Here is a 17,861-nt window from a genome sequence, read left to right on the forward strand (position 1 = left end):
GGATATTTACACTTATGTGTTATCTTGGTTCCGCAACAACCTTATATTTTATTTAGCATCAATAAATAAAATACATTTAAAAATTACAACTTGGTCTCACCATTTTTACTTTTTTGTATTTACTTATTGCATTGTCTTTTCCTTATTGTCACCTGCTAAGTAATCTTACTAAGGACTTGGTATACATTCACTGTAACTGGTCATCTCCAGTTCAGTGTTTATATTGCAAAGAAAATCTCACCATTGACATAGAGGTGTCTTCAGTTAGTACCATCTCTTGAGTTGGGACTTATACTTTTCAAGAGGTGGTTGAGTCCCAACAAAGCAAGGAAGAGAACAAATATGCTTTAGTTGCTGCTGGACTTCTTGAGAAGCTAAGTGTTGAAGATACAAAGGAAGAGCTCCATTGTAACAAAATTATAGTCTATGCGAGAAGTTATGAGTGAATTAGTAATAGGAAGTAGTTGAAGTGTACATTATATATATCTATATGAAATGCGTTATTTTGATATTTGTGTTTTTAATTTTGTATTATCAGGTTTTTAATTCTCATTTAATAGAAAATTAGGATTTGAAAAAATTATTTAAAAAAATAATAATAATAAGTTATCACACGCAAAAACGCATGTCAGAAAAAAGAGTCATAAACCGAGGGTCATAGACCGAGTGCCATAGAAGGATGACGACCAAATACGGGTCATGAAAGTTTATGACTGGTCTTTCCTTGATGCACTTTTGCGTGTCATCTGACCCCTTTATGACGCGCAATGCGCTTCAAGAATAGCTCTGTTTCTAGTAGTGTGAAAGTAGAACTAGTCACACATCAATTGAAGGTTCGACCTCACGATTGCAACGAAATCAAGAACATTATTAGAACGTCTCAAAACTAAGACTGGCCTTTATTTTAGAAATATCATCTTTGCCTTACATGAATAGATCACATTGGCGAGAAACATGAGCAATTCGAAATCAAATGCTCTTGAAAACTTTTTCTTCATATGCCTTAAGAAACTATAAATAACCTCATCATCATACGTCTAAACTTTTCTTAAGGGAAAACTCTTTATCTTGAGGAGCAGTCATACATAAATTTTTGTACACATACAGAATATCAACATCACCTTTACACTCCTGCAATATAAAGAAGAATCTCTACCTGTAGGTACTTGTCCCAATCGTCATACATCATCCCGTAGCGAAAACAAATTTAAATGAGTCGTAAATCCATAACAAAATATGGGCCGCATGTCGTCCAGTTCGACCAAGTACCCCATGTTTTAGACCTTTAAATAAATTCTTTTCAAGCGTTGAACCTTAATCCCAAGCACAACTTTAACACTTCGCAGATGGAATGTAGCCTCACATCATAATGTAGTGTTCATATAATGGAAGAGTTTCCATGGTTAAGAGTTCAATCGACTTTAGTGTTAACTTCTTTACTTGCTTCATCTTCATCATTCTTTAATCCAAAGATACATGACTACTCTTCACGTGGTTAAATATGCTATCATCCAGTGATTCCATCATTCCCATCTGTACTTCATTCGGATCAGCACAGACACAGTCTCACAAACACACACATGTCTTGATACATTTACAATTACGTTCGCAACCGAAATTGTAGCCGTATCCTTCCAAACGTGTGCCCGGTAACCCTTCTATACGTCACTGATATCGCCTATTTTATACATATTCATTTTTTGCGATATTATCACTTTATATTTGTATTGTTGTCATTTTTATAGACTTTTATACTTAATATTCGTTATTATTTGATTATAGGTATATGAGATGAATTATGATGAAAGTGTGTTAAATCAAGTAATTTCGTTCAGATTTGTGCTCAAATGAGTTGGAGATAAAATTGTTATATATGAGCTTGGATGGACAATAATCTTACAACTACAAATTCTATATATAATAGAAAATATAAAAGTGGTGGTGATCTTATGATTGTATCCAGCCGCAATGGAAAAAAAAGGCCATTGGGCCTGGTGTCCAGCGGCCCAGCAGAAAGGTGCAGCCCAGGAAGATAGAAACCACATGGGCCGAAGCCAATTCCTTTCCTTGTATTTCGATAGAGCAGCAGCCCAGCCAAAAACAAATCAAAAAGGGGCCGTAGCCCTTATGTAAAGGAGGTCGGTGGTGTGTGGAAGTCGGTTAGCACACAATTATAACTATATATATTATACTTTTTTGATCATAATAAACTAGAGGAGTACGTGGGCTTTCAGTTTTCTTAAGAAGTTTGAGAGTCGGCTAGCTAGGAAATTCGTACGTGGGTTTTTTCTGGAGGAGTCGCCACCTCACTTTCGTGAGGTGTTATTCTTGGTTCGTCGACTTCATCAGTGCAACAGCTAGCCATATTCTTGTTCGATTTCTCGTCTTTTACTTTTAGTATTATTTTTAGTTGCTTAATTGAAAGACTATGTACTATACAAATTATTATTATGAATTCTATTTATTTTAAAATTGTTAGTTTTATTTGTCTTGACATGCGTAGCTAAGTGTTTTATCATCTATTAAGATGAAGTGATACAATGAATAATGGTTGCATAATCTTTTGAATTCAAGTTGATTATTAAACGTTTTGTCGTAATCTTAATGTTTTGAGTTCTTGTGCACTTATCTACTGTTTTGTTGATAATGTATGAATAATTTAGAGGTATCTAAGTTTAGGAGTACATTGTTCTAGTTAATTGGGTACAATTAATAGGTGTTGACTTGTGGTAACAAGACAATAAACGACAATAGATAATAGAATTCAAAGTGTTAACGGTTTGGTAAAATCGATAGACAAGATTGTTTACAATAACAATACAAATTCGTCAATTTAGTAGGTCTTGATAGTGAAAGTGGTCACCAGAAGTTAGGGGTCGAAGGATTGGTTAATGGGTCGGATAAGGTAATAAGCTAGGTGCGCAATTAGTGAGTTCTTTGTTCTACCTCGTTATAAAATCAACAAGTTGAATTGGTTTTAACATAGATGCAACCTAAATAATGTGTGTCATGGAGTCAAAGTGGATGATCTTTTATTCTATTTGATATACGACAATTCTCTTTTCGATAAATTCTTTGGAATTTCTAACTCTTTCAATCAACTAACTTTTTAATATAAAAACCAAGATGACGTGATGCTTTAAAAAACCAAACTCTTTTTAGCTAATTAAAACTCGCTAGCTCTTTGTAGTCTCTGTGGAATGAACCTAGACTTACTTTAGTCTATATTGCATACGGACGGGTCCACTGCCTGATTGTGTGTGGTATTTGATTCTGAGTATTTCTAGTATTTTAATTTAACTCGATTTTCACACATCAGTCACCTACTTATAACCCTTCGAGTATCCAGCATCAACTCTACTCGTCAAACTTCAAATCCAATTCCTTTAAGCCCATGGGCTCAACAACATAATATATCATTTCATAAAAATCTTACCAACTTCGTTACTTTCTACTCTGGTCAACACAAGTATGGCCATACAAACACGCTCGCATCGTGATACGCTTGCAATTATGTTCCGGACCATAATTGTAATAGTATCACTTCACATGCAAGTTAATTACCACATTTGTGTATCACATTCTTTCACCAATTCCATTCACATAATCCTTATCATCCATACAACATATTATTTCCATTGCAGTCCTTGTCATTAACCTCGTGGGTTGGATGCCATTTCACCTAATCCATCAAATTTCCTTTTGTTCCAACCATTTCAGACATAAATTACAGCGCACATTTATCAAATTCAGGTAGGTAAAAAGCACATCACCTCGAGGACCGTCTATCGTAGCAATAGAATAATTTAGCGACAGAAAAGCGAGAAACGGAAGAATAAAGGCGAAAAACATATTCACATATCATGAAACAATCATCATAAAGCCTTATTCCTACACTCTCACTCATCCCAACCCGTCCTAAGGCATTTCATCTCAAAGGCTAAGCATACCTATTTAAGCCTAACTTGTCGTCTATCGGTTTAAGTATAATTTCTATGGCATACCTATAGTCATTGGTTCACTTAAACCTGTCTCTGATACTAACTTGTAACACCTGTCGTTTAAAAATATGGATTTCCAAAAAACTTTCGCCTAACGGTGTCAAAAGAGAGCAGAATTAAACTTTAAAAGTCCAAACCAGCAAACTCTGTTTAGTTTATTCATTAAAGGGTGTTACTAGCCATATCATCAAAATAAGTTGAAAACGGAACCCATAGGTTGCCCAACATTAAACAACCGACCACATTATCAATATAAGTCATTATTATCTAAACATCAAGTAAATGTCTAAAGTGAGCAGCCACTATGGGTAAACGATAGTCAGCTTCAAGATCATCTACCCATGCCTCACATCTTCTCAACATCTACCTGCTCACTATTGTTGGACCTGAGGGCATAACACATTTTAAAAGAGCAAGTGTTAGCTAACGAATTAGCTAAGTAAGATAACACATAGTTATAAAACATATGTCCATTTAAAACATTATAAAAAAAAGTCATATTAAGTCGTTAAGGCACATATCATCAAACATATCATCTCACATACATATCATAATATCAACATCTTTCATATTAGGATGGGTCATCCTAAATGTGCCTAGTCATCTTTTGCATCTCCATATATCACATCTAAACATCTTTATAGTCATGACATAAGTCACGCATCTCATATAACATATGCATCTTTATAAGTGTGACATAAGTCACACCCGACTTGATGGACAAACCTTACGGTTATACTTCATTGTCGTTAAGGAATGGCAAACCAATCCCGGAGTAATCCGTATGTTCAAGACAAGTGGGGCGGGTCAGACCTCCCGTATTACTCTTCACATCTTTGACCATGTTGCAAGGAGCCACCTAAGCAACCACATCTGCGAACTTAGCCGAGCAAGGGCAAGTACGGGTTAAGCTTAACACTTTCATCTAAAATTACGAGCTCAATTTCACATCTCATATAGTTTAGGTGTTCATATTACCTAAAGATTATCACATATACATCTTAACGTTTGGGCCCTTAAACGTGCACGTGTCATGGCAACTTAATAAGTCTAGTGAACTAAATGAACAAGCCATGTAGTCATGCACATTTTACATATCATCAACCTATAATACATTTCAGTTCATCTCAAGACATTACATAGCATTTCATAGCATATCATTACATCACATACATTGTTACATCATGTACATCATCATATATTATTGCAAATCGTATATCATTACAACATTACATATCATTTATCATCTTAGATCGTACATCATTTCATATCATCTTTCGTATCATATTATATGTATATCATTTCATATCATCTATCATCTCATGTCATATATCGTTGCAAATCATCTATTGTCTCATATCATATATCTTTTCATATCATATCATCTATTAAGCATACATAGCATCTCATATCAGTACGTATCATTGGGGTAGCATTTCAGGCTTTCATATGCATCTACATAGCCCATGTCACCTCCCGTATAATCCCGAATACCCATAAGCAAACAAGATACCATTTGGGAAGTTATTATATGAAAACTATGTTTGTGTTGAACCCTCAACATGTCAAAGTAGTGTATCTTGCCTCGTAGAAGCGTACAAAATGATAACGTAAGTTACTAAGCTTTGCAAGTATTCCCGACTACCAATAATCATTAAACGACATAATGAGCTAATAAGTACCCACTTACTTAAGGTCATGACTCAAGTCTAAATACCTATAAACATGACTCATGACAATGCTTGATGCATCGGAGGTTCGTTTAATACTTAAGGGCTTACATAACTCGACGGAACTCGACATTCACTCACTAAATTAACCTTTCTGGAAACTTGACATCATCATCATCTTTTAAAAGTATTACCATTAGAAAGTAGACTCTCTCACGATTCCGTGGATAGCTTATTTGTCAAAAACGGAATTACGGTTCAAAAGTTATGACACTTTGAAAATTCTGTCGCTATTGCGTTGCAAATAAATGTCACTTTTTTCTGGTTGCGCCGCAACTTAGTAGCTGCGCCATAACTAGCCCCGGTTCTGCACAAAACTTATTGTGTAACCTCCAAAACTTAACCAAACACACCCCAAACCTTATGAACGACTTTTGTACCTCAAAATTCATCATTTTAATACCATAATGATGCAATGAAATCATTGATTAACCCCTACTTGATTTGCATCATAATAACAAACATTCAAGGTTACCGAATCGATTCAAACACATGATTTCGACATCAAACAACCCCCTATTGACTTAGACCAGATATGAATTGAATCAAGGGATTGAAATGGCATGAAATCAATGTAATAATACCTGAAGATTACAATAAGGATGTAAGCTGTGGATTAAAACCTATTCAAATCACCAATAAACGATGAAATCAATCAAGAGAATGCTATGAGGCTAAAGGGGGCGGCTAGGGCTTCAAGAACAAGTATAATCTCTGTGTTTTTTAGTCTAATGACAGGTTAATTACCCCTTAACCCATTTTTTAGATTAGCCCTATGTCAAAACTGGTCCCTAAGCTTCTAAACGACTTATATTAAGCTCAAAACACCTATAGGGAATACTTACAACTCATTAAACACTTCAAGTACCTCTAAAGGCATATAAATACACCTTAAACACATTAATACATCAATCATTAAGGCATTCAAGCCTCACATGTTTAGCACATCAAACACATCTAAGCGTTAAATCTCCAAGATACTTAATGGACACGTAGTGTTGACTTAACGACTCAAGTCAACCGTTAATTAAAAAGTTCGGGATGTTACATTAAACCCACAAGTGATATACATGTGAGGGTAGATATGTCCTTTCCCCTTTGTGAATGAAAAATGAAAAAATATTTTACTTTGGATGAAAAATGTAAATCACACAAATACAACCACCTTTTTAATACCTATAATCCTTCTTTATATCTCACACACAATACATATACCTTTGTATCTATGTGTGCCATCTGCCCATCTCTCTATATACATTTTTTTTTCTTTTTCTTTCCTGAACACACATATAAGTTGATCAGTGGTGATAATGCGTTATACGTTAATTTATGGTAAAAAGTTATACGGAGTATATGTTAGTGATCCAAGTATTGAACGATGACCAGCTGTGCGTGATATATGGTGGTGGTCGGTTTTAGGTCGGTGGTGGTGATTTACGGTGGGAATAAGTTTTAGAACTGTATCGCTACAGTTGCAACATGAGATTTGAGTGAGATTCAAAGATCACTTTCTTAGGATAGCAATGAACGAAATCAACAGTCAGTGGCATGTCGTGTTAAGGTAAATGGGTATATGCATTTTCATCATTATCATTATCATCAGTTGGTAACTTGATATAGCCTTCCAAAATAACAAATAAGAAATGAAAATATATTCCAAATGATCAAAAATTTCATGTTGGAATTTGCAGGTGCATTGGTGTTTGGGTTGAAGGCGGCTCTTTGTGAGAAAAGGAGAATGTGTGACAGGTTTAGCCGTTTAGGTGTTGGGAATATTATGTGTAATATCATATTTCCCTTAATATTAATTAAAATTTTTTAAAGCTGAATGGACATATCGACCATTTCATGTATTTCATGTGCAAGGGTTTATTGTCAAAAATTCACGGTATTTCAGATTTGGATCACAATTTCAATTCTTTTTAACTTTAAGATAAAAATGATATTGTTTTACATAATTAAGGATTTTAGTGTATGAAAAAAATAATATAATTTACTCCAAAAAATCTTATATGCTATCTATATCTTAATCTATATCTATACTGGGTGAGTTATTTTGAAAACCTACAAATAAAAAAGAATTCAAGAACCATTCTGGACCACACATTCTTTCTCTCTTTCTCTTTCTTCAATTAAATAATAAAATTCATCAAAATCATTCAAAATGTTCTATCTCACAAACCGTAAATCGTTATACGAAACAAAAAGCATGGGTAGTTTTAAAATTTCGTCCTTTTTTATTAGAGATCCAATTCGATATAATTTTGATGACTTTTTAATTTTCGTTTTCTTTTTGTTACTTACACATAACTTACACATGTTTAGGTTGAACAAAAATTATGATTCGGAGCGGGCTTCGCCTATAAGGATATTCATAAACCAAAGCTGGTGGGGGTGATAGGTCATTGAGGGTGATAGGTCATAGTGTGATAGGTCATAGATGGTGATAGGTCATAGGGGGTGACCGGTGATGGGTGATCTACCTAACGGGCTCCGCCCTTAGCTGTTATGGCTCCTCCCTGGACTGACGGGCTCCGCCCTTGGCCACCATGGCTCCGCCATGGATTGATGGGCTCCGCCCTTAACCTTCATTGTTCTATACATATGTTCATTTACTAATTTACATGTGAAGACAATGATTCTACACATGTATAAAGACACAAGTACAAGAAGAAAAAAAATGAAAATTGAAAAGTCGTTAAAAGTATATCTAATTGGATCTCTGATGAAAGAGGACGAAATTTTAAGACTACCCATGTTTTTTGTTTCGTCTAACGATTTACGGTTTATGAGATAAAGTATTTTGAATGATTGGGGTGAATTTTATTACTTAACTGAAGAGAGAGAAAGAGAGAATTAATGTGTGGTTCAGAATAGTTCTTGAGTTCTTTTTTATTTGTAGGTTCTTAAATAACCCTTCCTTTATCTATCTATACTATATTATAAAACAAATTCACTTTTCAATTTTCAACATTCAGTTTCAACAATATACACATATTAATGCACGATGTACCATACTTCAATGCATACAACTTTCTCTCTACTCCATAAATCATTTTATTTCTCTAACTTTTTCAAAATCTTTTATCTCAAAAACCGTACATCGATAAATTATAAAAATTATATAGGTGTTCTTAAAATTTCATATTCTTTCATTAGAGATGTCATTCGATATATTTTCGACGACTTTTTAAATCCGAGGTGGAGTCCGTACGAGTAAAACATTTAGATATGACACTCTATGACCTATCATCGTCATCATTTTAGTGCCGCAAAATGCTCTCGTTTCTATTTACAAGTGGGTTAAGACTAAAGGGTGGCGGTCAGAGGATCCGACCCAAATTGGGAAATGCCCTACCCGACGGATAGCCGATCGTAAACATTCTTCGTTAATCTCCCTGCTCGAACACAACAAAACTCACACACAGATTTATTCATAGATTTCAATTTCAGTTAGTAAAATAAAATGGAGAATAATAGTAAAGATTCAGAATCAAGAAGATATGATGATGATGAAGATGATGCAGGAGGAACATCATCTTTTGTTAATAATAATAGCAATCCACCGGGTGACCAAACAGTCTGGACCGATGTTTCCATCCTTCTTAATTCAGCTTGTAATGGTAATATTCCATCATCTTTCTTTCTTTTTTATTTATTTATATCAATAACTTATCTGTATGTTTGTATAATTTATGTATACATATTTTTAATATATGTTTTTAACTGTCACTATGATGACCGCTAAACGGTAATCTCATTGGTAATCTTATTTATTGAATTCTATGATGACCGTTAAACGGTAAATTTTTAGATAAGTGCTAATATAAAGGAAGAATTGGCAACTGAAATACTCTACTAGTTTTATTTTTGTACAAAAGGGTCTTGGCCTGCATGTTTTTGCGACCACCCAACTGTCGAGAGGTTCACATTTTGAGGTCACATGCTATAGTAATAATTAGTTTCTATGTTTAAAAATCAGTATTTTGGAAATGTGTTGTGTTTTCTGTCTGATATTTGGATATTTTACTCCTAAAGTTTTATATTATATGGAGATATGGATGCTCTCAAAGTTATTCTGGTAAATTAGCAATATTATAGGCGGTTGAATATTTATCTGGTATGCAATTTGAGGGTTCTAACACTTTGTATGCTAAATCTCCATTGTATAACTATTACGGAAGAAGTATAGATGTGATTGAGTACATTGCAAATCTTTTGTTTTATCATGGTGGAAGGATTCTCTTGAAGTTATACTTATACGAAGTAGGAACACGTCTATCAATATGCATGTGGGATTAATTGTGGCAGTTTTCCTGGGAAATAGGGAGTATTATATGTATCATAACCATCCCATAGATGTACGATTTTTTTGAGGGAAGACAAATCCCATACATGTTAATGCACACGCATGCACACACACGCATATGTACACTCCCTGGGCATTCTGATGTCCTCAAATGAGGTCTGTGATTTGAGACTGACTAGGTAAAAATCTCGGGGTAGCCAGCGAAAAGGTTTGCAAACAGTGACGGGGATGCCTTGGTTATTCGAACCCGGTTGGTTTCATATTGATAATCGAAATTAAGTAACAAAAAAAGATATTTTAATTCAAGAAGCAGGGATCTCCCAAAAGTCAAAAGATTCAATTTAATTCTTCTATAAAAAGATACAACCGTAATGATCCATGTAAGTACTTATCCTATACTTTTATTAGCAAGCTATTCTTACAAAAGGGAACTAAGTTATTTTAATACCCTAGTATATATCCATAGAATAGCTTATCTAACAAATAAATATCTAGCAAAAGATTTAGATCGACGGGGAAACTCTAAACCCGTTGTCCTTTAGGCCTAACTGACCATTACTCAAGGACCAGCCCTAGGCAATGAGCACATCTCTTTCGGTTCCACTTTATGGATTTGGGAACGGTTACGAACCCATGACCTATCTTTAGCTTATTTAATAATAAAATATAAATTTACTGTATTATAAATACACACTCTTACCAGATGTCTTTTTGGTGGCAGTCTCTCTACCCTCGGGCAGATATAACTGTCTACATCTTTCTCCCCCCCTACCCCACTCTTGGTAGCATTGGTTATTTCTATGGTTGTTTGACATTTGTACTTTCTGTCAGAATCTTGTTAAAAAGCATCCAACCAGCAAATACATGTCTTGCTTCATACTGATATCAAAAACTATTCAAACTGATGAGCCAAATCAAAAACAAGCACCTACTTTTTAAGATTTTGTGCACATTGTAATTAGCTTGAAAAAAGTGCTTTAGATGCTTGTAAGGACAGTTGTGTTTGGTTCTGACCCCTTGCTCTTTTAAATGTTTCAACTAAGAGCGCACTTGTTTTTAATATCATCAAGTGCTGAGTGGATAAAGTGTCGATGGATAAATAATGTTTGTGTTGACTTGATAAATAATTGTTGTTTATCAAGTTAAAGTCAAGCATCCATAGTTGTCTTAATCGATTAAGCATATTTTTATTAAGCCTATTAAGTCCTAATCAAATAGGGTAGTGTAATAATTATACTTAACTAATTAAAGCATCTTGGTGCATCTACAGATCTTCAAGATGGGGAGCTCATTAATGGGGAGAATTTCAATCTTTTCGCAGCCATGTCTGCGTTGGAGGTAACGGCATGTTAGATTACAAAAAAATTTTGTTACCTGTAAGAATGAGTGGCAGCTTTGTTTTATGTGCCTGCTATGATGATATTTATACTTTTATCTACTTCTAGATAATGGACCCGAAGATGGATTCAGGTATTGTTTGTAAATATTATTCCGTTGATGAAGCTATTGAGAACGGTGCTGCACCAATCCCCTTGAGTCAGAATAAAACTGCAGATGTCCATTGTATAATCGATGTCATGGATCATCTAGTTTCATGTGAGGTACTTAAACTTTCAGCATTTATGTTTTCACCAAAGCTGTTTTAATTATGGGATTTATAGCCAGTTCTCATTTTGCAACTGCCCTCTAAGTAATTTATCTGTAATATGACCTGGCAGGCAACTTGGCACAAGGGTCATTCATTAGCACAAACTGTTTTTTCGTGCCTGTACCTCTTGAGACCTGATATAACATCATCACATGCGTTGCTGAATTCGTACTGCACAGTATTACGCTCAACATGCAATGCAGTTATTTCAGTTGTTTCTGACACACGCACACATGAGGTGAAGTTTATTATTTTTACTAGATTCTTGTAGCCAGTATGAATGGTTTATAGGACCTTTGGTTCAGGCTTTAATGCTTTATATGTATTCTTAAACTTCATGATGTGTATCCAACTTGACACAAATTGCTTGTTCATGTATTGGACTACTTTCTAATGTAGCAATCTCTTAATTCAGCGCTATTGTACGCATCTGACATCCTTTTAAGTCTATATAACTTGTAAAATGGTGATGTGGCGCTGTTTTGATGAGGTGGTTACTTATATGGCTGCCATGTCCAGCAATAACAGCTTGCAAACTTTGAAATTTCACCGTGAAGAGGACACAAGTTACATAGAATAGTCTAGCAAGTTTGGTACATTAAAACGTTAAACGAGTATTTTTATGATGTTCTCCCCATACGTATCGAGTGTGGTACCCCTTTCTTTATACCAGTAGTTTATTACATTCTTTTCAGGAAGAAGATTTGTTTACCATTACTTCGGGACTTCCATTGAAAAAGGACGGCGATGAGAAATGCTTATCTATTTTAAATGTTATAGAAGAAACGGTTTCGCGCCAGTTGAATGCTTGCAAATCCCCATCACATAAGAAGAGAGCTGTAGAAGGTGGGTCATTCATTTCTACACGTACTGTTTCTGTAACACAATGTTAGTAATTGAAGAATTTATGGGTTGTATTTCAGACATAGAGCCATTACAAGAAAATCTTGATTTGGAAGAAGGATATTGCAAAGCTGTGTTATGCCGTTTGCGCTTTCGTAAGGTCTTACCCTGTGTTTTTTTTTCTTTTTATTTATATCATGGGTATTGTGAGTTTCCGATATTAACTACAGTCATGCTTAAGGAACACTTCAGTAAATTAGAATTACTATTATATATTGCTACTTACAATATGCTCTGTACTTAACCTTACTTTGGTTATGTATTCAGCATTTTTATCATGCTCTAGTATGTTTGAGGCGAGCCCAAGGCAGAGGATTGGATTCAGCTAGAAAACATATAGCCTCTTGCTTAGTGGAACTCCATAGCATCCTTAAATCTGAGGAATTTCTTAGGTCCAACAGCAGATACGGAATGTGTGAAGACGGAAAGGAAAATAGCACAACTGCTTCTGGTTGTCAACCAATCGGTTTTGATCCCACCTTAAACAGTAGATTATCTGCCCCTGCACCTCCCCGTGCAATTAAACTTCTTTGCTGGAAGAAGGTATGCAAAATTGGATACAATTTTTGTTCTTTATCTGCTTTTTCTTCACTAATCTAGATACTTTGCTAAATACTTTACAGGCTGTTGAGTATTTCAAAAAGCTGCTTCATGATCTTGATGTTGTGTGTGCAAATCCTGTAGAGTCATCATATGAAGGTTCTTTGCAGTTTGTCGTAGAGTTTCAGAAGTTACTACCTGATTTGGTTGCTAGGTCCCATTTACAGGTACGTGTAAAATTCTCTTTTTAATTGCATCGTTTGTTATCATTCTGTGATGCATTCTTTGAAAATCTTTCTACATGTGTATTCAATTTCAAGTCTTATTGTACTTGTATCTACATTGTTTGCTAACTGTTTTAAGGATAGAATTGCATGTTCCTGTGGCTACCTTTGTTTTTGGTAGTATTTGTAATACTAAATAAGTTTTAATTGGACTGGGTTTAATTTTGGTACAGTTTCTACTAGTTCAAGATGGGAAACTTTACGGGCGTGATCCTATGTTTGCTGTGATTTGTAAAGCTGCGGCAGTACCAGAAATCACCAATAACCATGACTTGCAGAAGAACGAGGCTTTTGTACATCTTGGTCAGGTGACTATCTGTATATTTTCTTGGATGTGATATTCTTTTACTCACTGAAAGTTTGGTTGATGACTTGTCTGTAATATTTTTTGTACATGATAAAGTTGGCGATAACTTTACTTAAAATCTTATGCACAAATGCTGCTTGGCAAAGGCGTCAACTAGGGAAAGTTTTACAAGATTGGCGTATCATATACATGCAGGTATGTATTCTACAGTTTCTTTGGTTTTTTCATCTCCTTTTTTCTGTATGTTGCTTTGGGTTTATATAATTTAGTATAGATATTACTATATGAAGGAGGATGTTATCAAGATACTACTTGGTGAGAGTAATCGCTGTGTTTACTAATCTTAAGTTTCCCTTCTGAGATAGTTGTTAGGATGTGATGGCTAAGAGTTAAGTTTTTAGTTAGGTGTTTGGTATTCTAAAGCCAGATTTTTGATGGAAACAGTAGGAAAAAGTAATGCAAAACCCGTAACCCTTTCATGACATATCCTTGCAGCTTCATACATGGTGAGATAAATTGACTCGAATGTGGGTGAATTGGCAAATACAGATAAGAGACTTGCTCCCTTGATATTTTATTATTTTAGAAACTCTAAGCTATACAGTGACCAGTTCAGTTAAATCATCATACCAACATTAGCAAAGAGTAATTGGCTTGCATTAACATAGAAGCTGCTTATCCTAACTACCTCTTTTCTTTGTTATTACTTGAAGTAAAATTTGTTTATTGAATCTTTAGTAATCATGCATGCATCATTTTTGGTTGCTACCACGCACATGCCTCTTCTTATTCGAGTAAAGTTTAAACTTAAATAATATTGTTCTTGATCATCAATAATATTGATTACCATGTTCATGGTTATGGCTTACAGATTTTTTTTTTCTATGTTCTTGCTCCAATAGCTAGAGCTTGCACTAAGAAAGGAGTTTGAAGAAAGATCAAATATTTCGATAGATGAGGTATGTGATATTTATTTGTCATTCCGACTTTTTCCATGTTCCATACATCTTTAAATGTTGAATCATAAAGTATTATCTTTAGGTTTATGCGATTTTGGTCTTCCATTTTCCAGAACTTATTCATGAAGATGTACAAACACGTTCTTAGTTGGATTGAGGAAAAAACATATTGGATAGCTTTCCGTTTCCTTATCTTGGGCTTTGAACTGGAGCTTTATTCCCCTTACGAGTACTGCATGGTGTATTGGTATATATATGTAATCTTGATCAAGCTTGGTGAAAAAGTGCATCTCAGGATGATAACGAATAATGAGACTGGTGAGTAATACCTTTATTAACAATCAATTTGTTGATAAAAAGTTTTAAATTTGAGATTTTCACTAGTGTTTCACTTTTTTTGCTCTTTCTTTGGACACTTATAGTAACATGTTTGCCAGGCAACCGGAAAGGAAAAAAGAAAAAAGACTCTATGAAGGATGTAGCAAGGGAGCATTCTATCCCACCTGTAGTGTTGCTGCTTCAGTGCCATATATATCTTGCTGAAGGGCTGACATTGGTAATTTTCTACCACGCAAAATGTTGTCCCGTCAATGCTAGCTCTGCTGTTTGTCTTTACGATATAGGTGCAAACTATTCAAATTAATTTACATCTTTTGTAGATGATTTCTGCTTTGAGAAATGAGCATGGAGTTTTTCTGTGTCAGGGTCCGTTCAATACCGAAAAAGAGGTAACTGAAACTTTTGAGTTCTTCTATGTTTATTTCCAACTACTCTTCATACATAATTGGTTTATAATTAATAAAAGCGAATCTGTACTCAGTGTAAGTTGAAACAGCTAGCAAACTTTTTTCTTTTCCAATTCCCCCCCTCCCTCTTCTTTTTTGCATTAAATTAATGAATTGCTTCTGATTAAAGCGACAATCTTGTTTAAATTTTTTTATTGAAATCTAATATTAATGATTGGAAGGTTTATGCATTACAAATAGACTGCTGGGCTGAAGTTGTGGCCAATTTTATATAAACTACTTATGTTACAGATTCAAGCTGTATTGGCTAAATTACCTTTATTGTCTCAGAGATTCATTCAGCATTTCGAGCTCTTACAGAAAGCTTGCATTCCGGATCACGTCTCATACTACTCGTTTAGAGACTACACCGCACATGCGCAATTCAATGTGAGTCTCACTTATATCCAAGGATTGGGTTTTAATATATAAAAATAATAATTTATGAAATTATATGTAATAAACTTCAAACTTAAACATAATTGTTTAGAAACATTAATATAATACTTCAAAGATCAAACTTAGTTGTTTAAAAACGTAAATTTAAACCAATTAAAGATTTTATTTAAAAGTTTTACTAAAAAATAAAACTGACCGACGTTTAGTCTTGACTGAGTTGGCTGAGTCTTGACCTAGTCGGCCAAGTTTGATGAAAGCTGACCCGAGTTTGATCTGTTGACTGATTTTTAAATCCCGGACTCCGCTCGTGGAGGTGCCGATTCGGTTCTACGAAATTGGCCGATCCAGACTATTTTACAACCATGCTTATATCTAAATATCTTAGGTTTTTTTCTGTTTTTTGTTACAACTCTTGTGGTTTTTACTCTACAGACCATTGTAATGTGTAATTACTTTAAAGAAGCCCAGAGGATCGCAAAGGAACTGAGGAGTAGTTTCTCTAACGACACAAAGAAGTTAGCAGAACTTCGGCACATCGAGCAGGTCGCAGAACACAATGGTATCGCCCTTAATCTTATAAGTAGGTTAGGGTCTCTTGATCCATCACTTAAGGTATCTTTTGAGTTCAACCATCATCCTCATTTTGCAACTGCTGTGGTGAAGAGATCATAAATTTTGTATTCATGGTTATGTCCAATTTTTGGTTGTTTTCATTAGGTTCCTAGCCACATTCTAATTTTGCAAATAGGGTTGGCAACATTTAGTGTCATTTTTTCTTTCATCAAAGAGCAAGTTTTACAATTCATGTATAATTTTGCCCATGAAACATGTAATATAGAACCAATACAGATATTTAATTGCCACAATAAGCTGCCATTTGCCAGCTAGTTGTCGGTAATTCAATGAGGTTGAAATTGTAACCCCTTCGATGAATACAACAGCTCTGTTTTTTTACCTATATTTTATGCATAGGTTTTGATATGTATTTATATTAATCATATTCAATTTCTTATCTTTAAGTTAATATTCGATTTCAACCATCCATTTTCAAAGTTGATCTAGACCATTACCTTAACATTCTCGTTTACCTATTTGCCCTCAAATCCTCTGCCATCTCCCTACCCTTTATCACTCTCTTCCATCTTCCAAAAATACCCATCTGTGCACTCACAATGACACAAACACGTCCATACGCACAAAAGTTTGGCTGCCATAGCAAATTATTGTCGTTGCCGCCCCTTTGCGCGGGTTATTGGTTTATAAGCTATACCGCTAGCATAGATTTTTTGCGCATAAGATTTCTTTAATTGTCACTATTTCTAAGCTATGTGGCTAGTTAGACGCATGTATTCCGGAAATAAAGACTTTACCCTTGTTTGATGGTTTATGATACGTAGGATTGTTGTATATATATTTATTTTTAAAAGACAGAGCGGATAAATGACTAATATGTTGTTCTCTTATAACTAGATTATGTTTCCGCATAATACGCGGCTGAGTTTATATAACTACTTACATGTTAACTTTCCATAATAACATTAATTTACAATTAAATACATTTATATTTTAGCACAAATTAAGATATTAATATAAGTATCTATTTAATTAATTAGTTAAAAAGCGATTAATAAAATAAAAATATAAAGACAAGTATATAACGAATTGTGTTATACTATTTAATTTTCTTTCAAAGCTTATAATTTCAATAGGTTTCAATTATATCAATTTTTTTATTTGATATGTTATTTTCTAACAATATATATTTGTTTGTTCTAAAGTAAGAGTAATTGTCATCATTATCAAATAAGAGTATACTTTACCATATTTAGTTTTTATAAATAACACATGTTTTAAATATGATAATATCATTATTCAACAAGGTGTTTGTTCATTTATATCTTTAATTTTTCATGAATCTCAAGGGCTTAATCTTAGTCCTTTGATCATTCTCATCAATGATTAAGATTAACATTTACCCCTTATTAAAAATAAAACA

The 17,861-nt window shown here is 34.3% G+C and overlaps 1 protein-coding gene across 1 annotated transcript; it reads left to right on the forward strand.

The window, feature by feature from the left end:
- The first annotated feature begins 9,035 nt into the window (after positions 1–9,035).
- Positions 9,036–16,819, forward strand: LOC122594502 (N-alpha-acetyltransferase 35, NatC auxiliary subunit). Its single transcript, XM_043766949.1, has 16 exons — positions 9,036–9,354; positions 11,311–11,378; positions 11,486–11,641; positions 11,759–11,926; positions 12,384–12,534; positions 12,612–12,691; positions 12,859–13,134; positions 13,215–13,358; positions 13,589–13,723; positions 13,819–13,917; positions 14,625–14,681; positions 14,795–14,999; positions 15,119–15,237; positions 15,341–15,409; positions 15,758–15,856; positions 16,298–16,819. Exons 1-16 carry the CDS (start codon positions 9,198–9,200, stop codon positions 16,535–16,537), a joined length of 2,223 nt encoding a protein of 740 aa, XP_043622884.1. The 5' UTR covers positions 9,036–9,197; the 3' UTR covers positions 16,538–16,819.
- The last annotated feature ends 1,042 nt before the right edge of the window (positions 16,820–17,861 follow it).

This window comes from Erigeron canadensis, chromosome 3 (genome assembly GCF_010389155.1).
Source record: "Erigeron canadensis isolate Cc75 chromosome 3, C_canadensis_v1, whole genome shotgun sequence".
In the NCBI taxonomy this organism is placed as follows: Eukaryota; Viridiplantae; Streptophyta; class Magnoliopsida; order Asterales; family Asteraceae; genus Erigeron; species Erigeron canadensis.

What these genes read in the sequence shown, in the direction of transcription:
- LOC122594502 (XM_043766949.1), top strand. Translation starts at nt 9,198, where the DNA reads ATGGAGAATAATAGTAAAGATTCAGAATCAAGAAGATATGATGATGAT. An exon ending in CAGCCATGTCTGCGTTGGAG is followed by an intron (nt 11,379 to 11,485) that starts GTAACGGCATGT and finishes ATCTACTTCTAG; the next exon opens with ATAATGGACCCGAAGATGGA. An exon ending in CTGACACACGCACACATGAG is followed by an intron (nt 11,927 to 12,383) that starts GTGAAGTTTATT and finishes CATTCTTTTCAG; the next exon opens with GAAGAAGATTTGTTTACCAT.